General features: G+C 44.3%; 1 protein-coding gene across 5 annotated transcripts in view; it reads right to left on the bottom strand.

Moving 5' to 3' along the window:
* Positions 1-15,600, bottom strand: part of ACVR1 (activin A receptor type 1) — a 111,818-nt gene that overhangs the window by 29,802 nt on the left and 66,416 nt on the right. For all 5 annotated transcript variants that reach the window (XM_030579807.1, XM_030579808.1, XM_030579805.1 and 2 more), the window contains 2 exons: positions 7,838-7,937; positions 3,238-3,384 (listed from right to left, as the gene is read on the bottom strand). In XM_030579807.1, coding sequence (XP_030435667.1) covers positions 3,238-3,384; positions 7,838-7,937 — 247 coding nt within the window. The remainder of the gene's footprint in view (positions 1-3,237; positions 3,385-7,837; positions 7,938-15,600) is intronic.

Here is a 15,600-nt window from a genome sequence, read left to right as displayed (position 1 = left end):
ATGCAGTCATAATCGAACAAACCAACTGATACCACATTTCACTTCAAAGCCCCATCATTCACTCTAGACCCTAAACTTTCCCCAAATGCCTGCGAGAACAGGCAAACCCTGCAAAGTGCATTTGAGGTCAAATGATTTGAGCTATTTTGGGTCACAGAGTGAGAAATGAAACCAAAATTGAGTGGCCTGCCAGCAACTTCCCCCACTTAAAGGGAGCTCCAGTTTGAGCATGATTGCAACTCTAACAGCGTGGCACTGGGAGAGAAGCAATCCCTCAAATAGGCAGGTCTGAGACCATCTAAACCTTTATTGGTCAAAAACACCACATTTTACTTGAGGCCAACAAGCAGCCAGAGCAGATCACAGAAAATGGGTGTTCAGTGAGCTACTGTGCTCAGGAAGCAAGCAGCCTTATTCCGACCAGTGTAACTGTCAGATTTAAGACGAAGCCCCATGTAGAGTGCTGCAATAGCCTAATTGGAATGGCAAAGGCATTGACAGGAGTGAAGTCCATATCCAAAAAGAAGAGACCACACCTTTCTGGCCAAGAGTATACGAAAAAACCGGGGCCAAGGGGAGGCAGAGAGTAACAATAGCTACTTGATAATCTGCGCGCAACTGTTGGTCTAACCAGATCTCCAGATTATGAGCACATAATAGTCAGGGAGTACACTCTCAAAATCAAGATATTTCCTTCAAGCTACCATCACCATCTTGGCTTCGGTCTCTTCTGGGCTAAGCAACAAACAGCTTGCTCTACAGTTGCTGGAAATGCCACTTGGGAATTGCTGAAGCAAAACAAATTAGAAGATGACTCACCCTGAGGCTGCATTAAACTGCTCTAGGCACCAAACCCAAGATGCTCCATCCACAAGATTAGTGGACAAAAGTTGGCCAATTGCCTAGAGGAATTTGGCAAGACCTAGTTAAGCATCTTTAGTCAGATGATAACTTCCCCCACCCCCCAAATGCTGGACAACTCAGTTATTATGCAAGGTACCTCAGAGGTAGAGCAAGATGGAAAGATAGCTATTAATTATGGCTGGATTTCTTGATCCTTTTTCTAGAAAGTCAATTGAGAACAGTTTTTTTTGTAAACAGAGAACCAAGACAGCCCCCCCACCCCCCACCCCCGAGGTGTCCTAGATCAAAATCAAATCCAAGATCCAGAGGTGAAAGAGTGGCAGCTGCTCTTGTATTTACAATAGAAGTTTATTCCCAAATAAATAGAAAGCCCACAGGGCACACCCAAACACAAATGCACTTTCAGCCCCTCCCACACACATTTTCCTTTAAAATTCCGATTTCTTGTAAATATGACATTTGACATTGTGCCTAAAAAAAATCCAAGGAATAACCAGCAAAATTTCACAATAATCTAGAAAGACTGACATGATTTTACTGAGTCAAACAGCAGAACAATGGGAAAGGGTAATATTTCAGTCAACTCAGTATACTCTCAGGAAGAGAAGTTGAAGAATTCACATTTCTGGAGGCCACAATATTATTTTTGTAACAGCAGAGGAAACTGATTCAGGAAACATTTGACAAACATCTTGGAGGCTGATCCATGGAGCCAGGAGGGCATTCTCTAACAGGAAAGAAACAAGAAAGAGCCTTCATAAAATAATTTAAAAGTGAGACAGGTTATGGTAAGGTAAAGTCACTAAGCAGTAAAAAGACTGCTGCTTTTCATTTTTCAGAATGATACACCAGTGAAAAGGCAGAGACTGGGAAAGAAAAAGTACTACCTAAACTTACAAACTGCAACTGTGGTTCAATAGATGCAAGTGTGACAAAATTAGAGAAGAAAAAACATTTTCTTAGGCTTTTGGCTCTAAACAGAGAGTGTTGCAACAGGTACAGTTGACAGAGAGAAAAAGTGATACAGGATCTCAGTATTCAATATGTTTATATGCAGGAAAAATGGGCTATTTCATAAAGGACGACTCTAATTAAAGTCTGACTTTAAAGAAGATTTAAGTTGATACAACACAAGATCTCTACAAAAAAAGTTAAAAGCATGAAAGGAAAACAAACAACCCAGAGGTCAGAAGCTGTTTCACAGCAATGAACATGGAATATGGAACATCTGATTGTGTGCCAGAGCTTCAACCAAAAAGACAAGAGTTTCTCAAATATACATGAGGAGAGAAGATAGTAGCAACAGCAGGAAAATCAGCAAGGAAATGGAAGTGAAGCTGATTGTCAGGCCATGGCAAGTAGCCCGTTTGCATCCATAATCCTAAAACCAGTGAAATTTTAGCATGTTTTAAGGTGCAAATGTAGGAACATTTTATTTAAGTGAGCAAGGAGAGGTAGAACCAACCTGTCCTGTCCACAATCATCTTCATTAAATGTCTGGTACATTGATCTCACAGTACCAGGATATAACCAGACCAGCTTATGATCTCCTCCTCCCTGCATTAATGCAAGCTCTTGAAACATCTTGTGTTGCTGACACCAGAGTTTGTAGGCTTAGTAAATGTTAATTTCAAATTCCATTTACACCAAAGTTATTTAAGAACTGGTAAATCCTGATTACCTCACCCCTACACATAAATATACTTTACCCAGACACCACGAAAATATTTCCTAATGTTTGGTTGTACATCTTCATAATAATATCCTTTTTGCCTTATACAGGCAACTCATTTCGGAGTCTTCCATGAAGTCTAAAGGAATACTTATACTCAAACCTAACAAGCACATGTAAGTATGCAACAGTAAGAACAAACTTTGAGAGTTTCTCCCCTTCTTTCTTCCTATCCCATTACACCTATGTAGATTAAAACGACATTGGGCCTGGATCCAATGCAACTGACTTGGACAGCTGTCACACAACTCTCAAAATTGTCTGGTTCTCCCCTTTGGTCACACTGCAGTGTGACCTGACAGGCTACTATAGACCCAGGCTGCACACCTCCTTTTTTTCCTGCTAGCAATCAGCTGATAGCCACATTGCCTGCTGCTCACTAGCTTGTTTTTTCATTAAGGCAATGACACTTGCTTTGAGGACATCTCTGATCAGGGGCCTTTGATTCCAAGGATTGGCCTCTAAATCCCTCCCTTATTTCTATAATTGTCTCCCCCTTCCTTTTTCCCAAAAACATGTACCAAAGCCTGGATACTGAGGGGCACTTAGAAAACTGAAGAGCATGCAACATTACAGTTCAAAGTTAACTCAGTTTCCTGGTGTCTCTGCTTCAGTATAATGGGTGCAATTGTTCTACTTACCTAAAATATTTTCATGCCGCAGTAACACAGTGTTGTACAATTCAGTTTCCCTGAACCAAGATTTTTCATCTCGTGAAGAAAAGATCTTCACTGCAACGTTTTCTCCTTGCCACTGACCCCTCCAGACCTCTCCATATCGGCCTTTTCCTGAGAAAAAGGGAATTTTGACCAACATTCTTCATTAGTGTCAATGAATTATAAGTTAGCATAAATAGATCAAGACAATCCAGTCTAAATAAAAACAATTTTGAAAGGTGACAAGCTGCACTGCCTGCAGCTCCTTGCCCTCTCTGAAATGCTAAAAATAAACACACACACACCCCAATCTACGACTAGGACGCCGAGGCTCTTCAGCAATACAAATAAATAAAATAAATAAAATTGCTGCTGAGGGCTGGGCCCACTTCTACCATGTACAATAACTGGAACAAGCATATATCTATTGTGATGCACAAAACAAAAAGCCAATTGAGAGTCACACATTGTATTGGCTACATCATGGCAATACCACGTTGACCACTTTACTTGTACGCCCTTCCCCATATCCTTCATCAATCTGTCTGGTCTTTAGATTGTGACCTCTTGGGGGTGAGGACCATGTCTTCTTTCGTGTTTGTACAGTATCTAGATTATTGTGGATGCTACCAGGAACAATTGTGATCACCACCACCAGTAATGAAAGTGTCATTACAGCTTAAGCTAGAACACTGGCTACAGTTCAGCAAAATTATGGCTAGCTCTAGGTCTTGTGGTCAGCAGGGTACACAATCCAGACAATCTGCAAACTCTGAAAATAGAGCATGCAGTGCACGCATGCTGGGGAGACTGGGTTCTTTAGACTTTACTTTGCTTACAGTATTAGCCCTGCAAAAAACAAATGATATGCCATGGACAAATATAAATCTTCAACAGGTCAGTTAAATGGACAAAACAGAACTTTAAAAACAAAAAAAACCCCAAACTATTCAAAGATATGATAAACTATCCTATTTTAGGATTTGAGTGTGCTGTAAACACTAGGTGGTTGCACACTTTTTTCTTTTTGGATACCAAGTGCATGCACATTATCAGGAGCTCCTACCATTTCTCTATTCCCTCACATGCTCCCTGTGTGCCACCCTCCCTTCCCCTCTATTTCAGGGACTCCCAGCAACTCCCACCCATTTGCTCATGCCTTGGTCTCTGTGTCCCCCACCTATTGTTCCTATTCTCCGCCCTCCAACAGGACATGGGATGTGCCCCCCATATTCCTCTCCCAATCCCTTCCCTGGGCCCCCACTTTGCCCTCCCATCTCCATTAGTTCTACCTCTGTGTCCCAGCCTCCACCAAATCTCCATTCCCTCAACTCCAGGTCCCTGTTTCCATGTCCACTCACTCAGCTCCTGACTCCTCTGGTTCCCTGCTTTCCCAGCCACCACCACTCTCTGGTGTTGAGTGTAGAGATTTGCTCACGTTGTCTGCCCATGACAGTGCATTAGCAATAGAGTGCCATACAGCAGAGCCCAAGTGGTAAAGAGTTCTGATCATTACAGTTTTCACCATTGTATAGTGAATCATCTGATCTAAACAAGTTGCCTCAATTTCAGTGCAGTACAACTTGTTGTCTCTCTAATATGTATAGCTGCCAACGTTCAAGGGGGGGGGGTTGGGATTTGGCACATCGATTCAACAACAGGTGTAATCAAGTGTAAAGAGATATGAGACACTGATGTGGTAGCGCTTGTCACACAGAAGGGATTTCCTGCCCAAGAGCTTTCACTAGCAGTACTATGTAGCCTTCCCATTTAAAACACTGCCAACTTGAGCTAACTTAAGAGCAGGCTCAGTGCCAAACACACACACACACACGAGACGTGACCATCTGCAGACCAGAGACCATGTAAGATCATCATGTGTAGCGTAACACTCCTGGTTAATACAAACTGAAGAAAAACACATGTGATTTTGACACAAGTGTGAATGCTTGTCACTATTTAATACATTCCATAACAAGAACAGAAACAGACAGCAGCACTAATACCATTAAGGCTAGTCAACACATACATACTAATTTAAGTGTTTTGGCTGGGGTATGATTTTTCCTTTATTTTTCTTGAAAGAAAAAGAAAAAAAAAAACTACCAGTGTGGATGGTGTTCTAAGGGAATATGCTATACTGACATGAGTGCATTTTATATTGGTGCACCTGCATTCACACTAGGGGATTTGTATCTGGTTTCAAGCAAACAGATAAAGAGCTGTACAAAATCCTGTTTTTAGACCAGCAGACCTATGGTAGCAGAAGAGATAATGAATTGATGCTGGAGGCCTGTAGCTTGCCTATCTTGAATTCCATGAGTAACACACCTAGGCCATCATCAATGGATCGCCACTGGACAGTTATAGAACATGAAGGTCCAATGTGGCTGTAGTTAACTGAATTTACTCCCCCTAGCCTGAGCCAAATGAGCACAGAAATAGAAGAAAGGACCCAGCAACTATTACCAGCATAGGGAAACAATTGTATATTCTTGCTCCAGTGACATAAAAATCTAAAAACAAAAAGGTGGAGGAAACATTCAGAGATTCATAGAATTTAAGGTCAAAAGGGGACATCATGAACATCTCATCTGACCTACTGCATAGACAGGCCAATGAATTTCCTGTTTTCTTTCTTAACAACAAAGAAAAGAGGCACATGGATTTATTTCCTTTACCTAGTGTTTAAAAATAAAAACAAAAAACATTAAGTCACTTTCTGGAAGGAGACAATTTTTTCCTTCTCCAACTTGTTATTTAAAAAGGATATAGTGCTTATGTCTTGAGTTAAAATGCAAAAACATTGTAGAGGTAAAGTTTTCCAACAATGAAGAAAAAAAAACAAAAAACAAAAACAAAAAAACCTTGTTACCTTCCTTCAAAAAGAAGAGTGCTGGATGGCAAGAAGGAGGTCTCTGAATTTCTACAGAGAATTCTTTCCCAGGTGTCTGGCTGTTGCCAAAATGCTCCAGGTCCAACTGACTGCCATACTTGGGGTTGGGAAGGAATTTTCCACAGAGAGTCAGATTGGCAGGAGGAGAGTTTTCCTCTGCAGCATGGGTCATTTGCAGGTTTAAGCTAGTGTAAATGGTGGATTCTCTGTAACTTCAAGTCTTTAAATCATGATTTGAGGACTTCAGTAACTTCAGTTACTCAGCCAGAGGTAACTAACTGTTACCCAAGTAGGTGGGTGAGGTTCTGTGGCCTGCAATATGCAGGAGATCAGACTAGATCAGGAGTAGGCAAACTTTTTGGCCTGAGGGCCACACATCAGGATTCTGAAATTGTATGAAGGACGTGTATTAAATGTGTATTAAATTGCTCCCTGTAGGAAAGTGTTACTTATGGTGTACTACTTATGGCTGCCAGTCCTGGTGCTCTGAGGAGCATGGTAAGGGGGCAGGGAGTCTGGATAAGGGGCTGGGGGGGGGGGGTAGTCAGGGAACAGAGGTGGTTGGATAGGCCCCCTGAGACTCCCATGCCTATCAGGGGTGGGGCAGTAGGGAACAGGGAGGGTTTATGGGCCAGGAGTTATGAGGGGGGCAGTCGGGGGGCGGGACATGGGAGGGAGCAGGAGCCAGGCTGTTGGGGAGGCACAACCTTCCCTATCTTGGTGTAATGTATTAAATTACTCCCCCTAGAAATGTGCTACTTAGGACATATTACTTATGGCTGCCAGTCCTGGTGCTCCATAAGCAGCACATTCCTACGAGGGGCAATTTAATACACTATATCCGGCAGCTCTCGCAGCCTAGAGTGCTGGCAGTACAGCGAGCTGAGGCTGCAGGGAAGGGGCCTGGGGCTAGCGTCCCCAGCAGGGAGCTCAATGGCTGGGCAGGATGGTCCCACGGGCTGTAGTTCGCCCACCTCTGGACTAGATAGTCCCTTCTCGCCATAGAGTCTATGAGTCTAAAGAAAATCTACACAATACCTGTAATAGTGCACCTGGGTACACTTTAATTAGCTACATTCTCATGCAACGTATTTTTACCCCTTAACTATAATTCAGATAACTGTAAAAAAAGTTTAAAACTACACACCCCCAGAGTTAGCAGTATTCTACTTCACATGTAGACACTTTCAAACCCCATATATTCATATTTTTAAAATGGATTGAAACATCTTCAAATCTAGCTTATTTGGCTTGTTTTGCTGATCACTTTGAAAGCTATTTTTGACTGACTTTCTCCTTCCTAGCTTTAGCTGACAGAGCTATGCAGATGTTGGATCACAGAGGACACACACTATGCAAAAGGTGAATGCATTTTTCAGCAAACTTTCCCCAAAATTTCCATTCACAGGCAGAAGCATGGAGAACTCCACTTAATAGAAGTTATCTGAAAACATGTTGAGTACTGAGAAGAGAAAGACTGTTCAAATGGAAGTTAGAGCTCAACCTCAAGTAGGGTGACCAGATGTCCCGATTTTATAGAGACAGTCCCAATATTAGGTGCCTATTGTAAGAAAAAGCTCCAATTACCCCCAACTCCCATCCCAATTTTTCACACTTGCTATCTGGTCTCCCTAACCTCAACTGATACCAGGACTTGATATTAGATATACAAACAAGAGTTTTACTAACCTACACACTCTAAGAGTGTAATCTGACGAGCCACTGTTCTTTGTACCAGGAAAGGAAGACCAGAGCCACTTCCAGATGTACAGGAATGGTCCAATAAGTCCTATTGAAAAGAGGGAGAAAGGGAGAGGAAAAATTTGAGAAACAGAGTATGTGGACTTTTTATCCAAATACATAAAATGTACATGTTCCCATTTGTTCACACAATGTTCATCTTAAGGATTATTAAGGTAGCTCCCTAAAACCTGATTAGCATCAGGACCACATTGTGCTAGACATGGTGCAGACAGGCAGAGCCCCGCCCTGAGGAGTTTACAGTCTTAGACCACAAGCTATAAATAGAGGGTGGGGAAAAGGGAGATACAAGTTTTATATACAGAGTCATTTTCTATTGCAACCCACTGTCAGAAGTTTTCTTCAGACAATGGAAGAGAAAAAAAAAAAAAGAGGCCTCAAATCTGTTCCTACTTTTTAATTAGCAATTGTACCTGCCACAACACCATTTTCCTCCAAACATGTTTTGCAATGAAAAAGTGATTGACATTTACTGCTCCTAGTACTGCCCTTGGGAGTTTGTTTGCTGAATGCTGGCTACTCTGTAATGAAATTCTACCTAAATTATTTTAACACTCTGCCCTTCCTTTGCTTAGCTTGTGCCCCCTCACTATCTCAAATGACCTTATCTCTGCGTTACTCCCTTTGTTAAAACTTTCTATGCCTCACAGGAGGATATCCTTCCAAAGCACAGAGGCTTCATTTCTTTGAGCTTTCCAAATTTAAGACCCTTCAACTCCCTACATGATTAGGAGAAAGTAAAAATGTAGTGTTTACCTTTTAAAAACTACATCATCTTTTGTTTTACCTTTTCAAATTGCAGTACAAGCATATTCTTTTCATAGGTTACCAAAATTGCACATTAGCAAGGCCATATTTACAGCAATCACAGACACAAGTGTTTACCCATAACTAATAGTTGATACATCACCATATAAAAGAAATATTTTTTGGTTTAAGAATCTCTAAAGGGAATCTTACATTTTAAAAAGCGATCTTAATAACTTAAATGTTTTACATTTACCAGTCAAAATTAAAGAGAGATTAAATGTCAATAAAAAATTAAAAACCTGAAAGAGGAAAATATACGCCTGCTGTAGAAGTTACTTTTCTTCCACTTGTTCAAGATCTGGTCCACATTCAGATTTTGTACTCGTTTAATTTTTTTGTTGAAATAGTTACACACCAGTAAAACCCCTCTTAGTGTAGATGCAATTATACCAGTATGGGAATAAGCAATTCCAGGATAAGTACCTTTCTTCTAGTATAAATGAGTTCACGCTAGGTGGGCTGCACCACTTTAACTATGGGGCACAGTTAGAAATGTACAACTTGTGAGAGTAGGTAAGTCAAACTCAAGCACAAAAGGTGCCAGTTCAACAAAACCATTCCTATTCAACAAAGCACTTACACATGTTGAAGGCCTAATAATTTTAAATTGAATTTAAGCATGTGCTTAACTACCTTGCTCCACAGGGGTCAAAGAAAGCACCAAAGTTGTTCTTGCATATTAAAACCCAAGATCTGTTATTGAAAACCTGTGAGTATTCCACAGGGTGGCAGCACTTGACCATTCCAAAATGAGACTTTCTGAATGTCAGCTTTAAAAAGAAAAAAGAAAAAAAAGGCACCAGGGATAGGATTCAGGGGAATGGCTGCACTTTTTGTTGTCAACATAAGCTCACATGCTCAAAACCTATTACTAGCCCATCTGCCACACCACTATTTATGTATGTAAAACATACACAATGGACAGAATAAGTCTAGAAAACAGCATGTGATCCACAGGTGCTCTTTCCAAAGTGCTGAGGGTGTAGGGTCTGGCCCCTCTATCCCCTTCCCCACAGGCCCCATCCCATCTCTTCCTACCCAGTTCCGCTCCCTCCCCCGAGCACTCCACATCATCGCTCCTCCTCTCTTCTCCCCAGATCCTCCTGAATGCCGTGAAACAGCCGATCGTGGCAAGTGGGAGACACAGGGAGGGAGAGAGAAGATGCTGATCTGCTGGGCCCCTGGAGGAAGCTGATGGAGGGCTGTTAGTGGATGCTCAGCACCTAAGTTCCCTCTAAGCTGCGTGGCCATGGAGCTGCCTATAAGTCCCATGCAGGGGCTCAAGGCTGTGGTGGAGAGAGATGCCTCTCCTCAAGCACTAACCTGCCCCAGCTGGGGGAGAGGCTCCCTGCCGGCCCCAGCACAGACCCACCTCCAACCTGCTGTGGCCGGGGGAGAGGAGCCCCTGCTGCGGCCCAGCTGCACCAGAGCTGCTGCAGCTGGGGAGAGGTGACTCTCCCACAGCCCTAAGCTGGTATGGAGAGAGAGGGCTAGGGGCACAGGGGGTTCCTCTCCCCACCACAGCCCAGGGGCAGCCTGCATCCCCAGCCCCACCCCAGAGCCCACACCCCAACCCTGAATTCCTCATCCCCAGCCCCACCTGAGCCCAGCACCCCGACCCTCTGCCACAGCCCTGAGCCACTTCCCACACCCTGAACCCCTCATCCCCAGCCCCACCCCAGAGCCCGCACCACCACCACCCAGCAGCCCAACCCTCTGCCCTAGCCCGAGCCCCCTTCCACAATCCGAACCTCTTGGCCCCACCCCCACACAGCACCTTCATATTGGTGCACTTAGCAAAATTCATTCCACACTGGATGTAAAAATGTAGAGGGAACCCTGATCAGCACCCACCATTTTTTCCATGTGGGTGCTCCAGCCCCAGAGCACCCATGGAGTCTGTGCCTATGATGTGATCAGGTTATTAAAAGACAATAATAATTAGGGTTAGAAGGATCAGATGAACAGTTCTCAAAATTGCCCCCAAAGTGGGTCGCAAACTCATTTTAATGGAGTGGCCAGGGCTGGTGTTATACTTGCTGCGGCCTGGGGGCACTTGGGCTTTGGCTTTGTCCCCTGTCCTACACCCCCTGCCTGGGGCAGTGGGGCTCGAGCAGACTCAATCGGTCCCCCCGCCTGGGACTGGGTAATTTGTTGTCAGGAAGGGATCATGGTGCAATGACGTTTGAGAACCGCTGGATTAGATTAATCAGTGTCAGTACATGTTTACTTTAAAACGCACATTAAAAAAAACAAACACCAATCGGAGAAGAAATTTACAAATAGTCAAAGAAAGAAAAATGCATTGGAGTCAAAATCCAGAAATTTAGACTTTTGATTTAGGCTCTGTAAATGGACTAGCAAGTGAATAGTAAAGACAGGTATGATTTTTGATCCAAGGATTATTTACTTGGTCAATATCACGTCAAAAAATATACGATCTGTGCTTCAGCATTTTATAAAGCTTTAACTTTTTGAATCTCAACACCTATCAAATAATTGTCTGATACCCCCCCATAACTGCCTACAACGACGACAATGTTAATGCTTTAAAATGAACACCAATATTATCAGTTTAAATTATTAGAAATTGAATTCTGCCAAACCTAATACACACAAGGAGGCTGAATAAAAGCTACACAGGGCAACCTTCAGTTTAGCATTTCCTAACTTTTGAAGTGCTTGACTTCTCAACCTTAACATTCTTTTAATGTAGGAAATTACATCCATAAAAAAAATCTAAATGTAACAAAATTAATTTGATCATGTAGAGCCATACTGACTCCCATATGGGACAAGTACAAAGTTGGGCTCGGCTGATCCACAGTTCTACCACATGAGCTAACTGATAATTGGTAGCAATAGGAGATTACTACCCTCTATGTGGACCTGCCATTAGAGGGGGATGGAAATACTCAGCCAGTGGATTTCACACCTATTTGTGGACCAAACAAACAAATATGGAGACTCGGGAACAACAAATTTCACTCTAGGTTCTGTTGGGGAAAGTTCTCTAGTTTAGAAAGCTTTCTGGCCCTTATTCCCTCCCCCTCCGCAAGTCCTATCCTTTTCCCCACCCGGTTCCTATCTCCCACCTCACTGCCTTCTACCTCCATTTGCTCCTATCTGTCTCCCATACCAGCTTCTGACCCTGTCTCTACATCTCGCATCTCTTTCCCCTCTCTGCTTCCTTCTCCATGCTGCCTGTGCAGTGAGGGGTGTGGGCTGCGGGCTGCTGAGAGCATGGGAGAGTGTCTCTGCTCTCAGTTCCTGATTACAGCAGCACATCAGTCCCCCAAAGCCAGGTGAAATAATTGCAGGAAGAGTCCTGGCTCAGGGTATGGCTACACTTACATTTGTGCAGCGCTGGGAGTTACAGCTCTACAAACACAGCTGTGTAGGGCCAGCGCTGCAGTGTGGCCACATTTGCAGCGCTGTTGGGAGTGGTGCATTGTGGGCAACTATCCCACAGAGCACCTCGTCCCATTTTGGCACTGTGGCTTGTGGGAAGTGGACGGAAGGGTGCGGGTCTTTCCGCTTCCTGTTCCAACGCCCCGTGGTGCTTTGCTACACATTCCAAGCAGTTTGCCGCCACTGTGAGTCTGCAGCGCGATTTCTGTTACAAATGGAGCCCGAGCTGCTGAGGACCTTGCTGATGAATGTTGCCAGCACATCACGTTTGGTGGTGGAGCTATTCCTTCAGCTCCAAAGTGACAGTGAGGAGTCAGACGATGATATTGATTCGTCTGACGAACAAGACACTAAATTGCTTGTGGCAGTAATGGACGTGCTCAGCACCATGGAACGCCGCCTTTGGGCTCGGGAAACCAGCACTGAGTGGTGGGATCACATCGTCCTGCCAGCCTGGGATGACGAGCAGTGGTTGCAGAACTTTCGGATGAGAAAAGCCACTTTCATGGGACTGTGTGCTGAGCTCGCCCCTACCCTGCGGAGCAGGGACACGAGATTGAGAGCTGCCCTGACACGAGATTGAGAGCTGCCCTGCCAGTGGAGAAGTGGGTGGCTATTGCAATCTGGAAGCTGGCAACTCCAGACAGCTACTGATCGGTGGCTATTATAACCTTAGTCCCAGATTTGGACCTTAGCGTCCAAAATATGGGGGTTAGCATGAAAACCTCCAAGCTTAGCTACCAGCTTGGAACTGGTACTTGCTGCCACCACCCAAAAAATTAGAGTGTTTTGGGGCACTCTGGTCCCCCTGAAAAACCTTCCCTGGGGACCCCAAGACCCAAATCCCTTGAGTCTCACAACAAAGGGAAATAATCCTTTTTCCCTTCCCCCCTCCAGGTGCTCCTGGAGAGATACACAGACACAAGCTCTGTGAATCCAAACAGAGTGACTCCCCACTCTCCGTTCCCAGTCCTGGAAACAAAAAGCACTTTCCTCTTCACCCAGAGGAAATGCAAAATCAGGCTAGCAAATTCAACACACACAGATCTCCCCTGATTTCTTCCTCCCACCAATTCCCTGGTGAGTACAGACTCATTTTCCCTGAAGTAAAGAAAAACTTCAACAGGTCTTAAAAGAAAGCTTTATATAAAAAGAAAGAAAAATACATACAAATGGTCTCTCTGTATTAAGGTGACAAAATACAGGGTCGATTGCTTAAAAGAATATTGAATAAACAGCCTTATTCAAAAATAATACAAATCAAAGCACTCCAGCACTTATATTTATGCAAATACCAAAGAAAAGAAACCATATAACTTACTATCTGATCTCTTTGTCCTTACACTTAGAAACAGAAGATTAAAAAGTAGAAACTACTTCTCCAAAGCTCAGAGAAAGCAGGCAGACAGAAAACAAAGACCTCAGACACAAAATTCCCTCCACCCAAAGTTGAAAAAATCCGGTTTCCTGATTGGTCCTTTGGTCAGGTGCTTCAGGTGAAAGAGACATTAACCCTTAGCTATCTGTTTATGACAGTGGCGAACCAGTTTGGAGTGGGAAAAAGTCGACCGTTGGAATAGTGTTGATGCAAGTTTGCATGGCCATTAATCGCACCCTGCTAAGAAGAACCGTGACTCTGGGGAACGTGCAGGACATTCTGGATGGCTTTGCACAAATGGGTTTCCCTAACTGTGGAGGGGCAATAGATGGGACGCATATTCCTATTCTGGCACCACCCCACCTGGCATCCGAGTACATTAATCGCAAGGTGTATTCCTCTGTGGTTCTCCAAATGCTTGTGGATCACCGTGGGCGTTTCACTGACATTTACTCAGTATGGCCTGGAAAGGTGCATGATGCACGCATCTTTCGGAACAGTGCCCTGTTCAGGAAGCTGAGGGCCGGGACTTTTTTCCCAGACCGCAAGATCACAGTAGGGGACGTCGAAATGCCCATTGTGATCCTTGGAGACCCCGCTTACCCCTTAATGCCATGGCTCATGAAACCGTATACAGGGAAGCTTGACAGGAGCAAGGACCGGTTCAACTACAGGCGGAGCCGGTGCAGAATGACTGTGGAGTGTGCTTTTGGCCGTTTAAAGGCACACTGGAGGTGTCTCTATGGGAAGCTAGATTTGGGGGAAAGCAGCATCTCCGCTGTTACATGCGCGTGCTGTACCCTCCATAATAGTTGTGAAGGGAAGGGTGAAACATTCAGTGAGGAATGGACCTCCGAGGTTCGACACCTAGAGGCTGAATTTGCACAGCCAGAGAGCAGGGCTACTAGAGAAGCCTAGCAAAGGGCTTCAAGGATTAGGGGTGCCTTAAGGGAGCAATTTGAGGCTGAAAGCCAACAGTAATGTTTGGTGCCTTTGCAGTGCCCGTTTTCCCCTTGGGGTACTGTATTTCTCACTTTCTGCAATAATAAAAAATGTTTTAAAAGCCAAGAAATCATTTATTCAAAATACAGTACATAAAAGGGCAGGGGGGGTAGGGTGGCGGACTGTACATTCAGAGGTTTGAATATGTCCTGCTTGGATTGCTGTTCAATGCCTGCTGCACTTTAGAATTAATATGCTGCATAGTGATGGGGGTTGTAGTTCTCAGGGCTGGTAGGTGAACGTACAGGTGTTGGGGGCAGCTGGTGGTGGTAAGAACCAGGCTGCTGGAGAAAGGTGTTTTGTGCAAACACTGGGGAACAAGGGAGAGAGCTTTGGGAGGGGTGGGGGTTACCACGGTACTGATCTGCCTGCATGGCTACGAGAGACTGCATACAGTTCGTTTGGCGAGCCAGGAGGCTTATCAGCTGCTTTGTGCTTTTCTTGGTAGCCAATTCCTTTCTCCTGCTTTGTGTTTGCCTCCACTCATGCATTTTCTCTCTCCAGTCCTGCAGCCTCTTACTGTCTCTGGCGTACTGATTCATAACTGCTTTGATCAAATCTTCTTTTGATTTTCTAGGATTTTTCCTCAAGTTCTGTAGTCTTCGTGCAGGCAGTGATAGGGCTGGAGTATTCAAGGACGCTTAAAAGAACAGAAATAGAAACATTTAATACAGAGGCTACGTTGTTTATTATCACAGTGAAGGAGTTTGTAGACTATTTGTAGCATCATTTACACATACCAAACATAGCACAGAGAGGCCACGGTAGCGAAGGCATGGGGAGCAATGGGGTGAGTGTTTCTGCCGCAACTTCACCTGGGAAGGGGAACTGCCTGAGGGCTCACTGGGGTTTCTGTGCATTGGGGAAAGCAGAGAGCAGTACTTGGGGACCTGCACTGGGGAAAGCAGAGAGCAGGGATCTAAACTGAACACACTATCCCTACATTTTCAACAGGATTTTCTACTGCCAGATATATCACTGCTGCGTGTTACCTGGGAAGAGAGGGAGGGTCTTCTACAGCAATGTGGATTCCGCCCTGGTCCCTATGCAGCTTGCCTGTGTGCAGCATGGTCCCCCCACCCCTCGCGGC

Source organism: Gopherus evgoodei, chromosome 11 (assembly GCF_007399415.2).
Source record: "Gopherus evgoodei ecotype Sinaloan lineage chromosome 11, rGopEvg1_v1.p, whole genome shotgun sequence".
NCBI classification, from domain to species: domain Eukaryota; kingdom Metazoa; phylum Chordata; order Testudines; family Testudinidae; genus Gopherus; species Gopherus evgoodei.
This window is presented reverse-complemented; position numbering and strand designations above follow the sequence as displayed.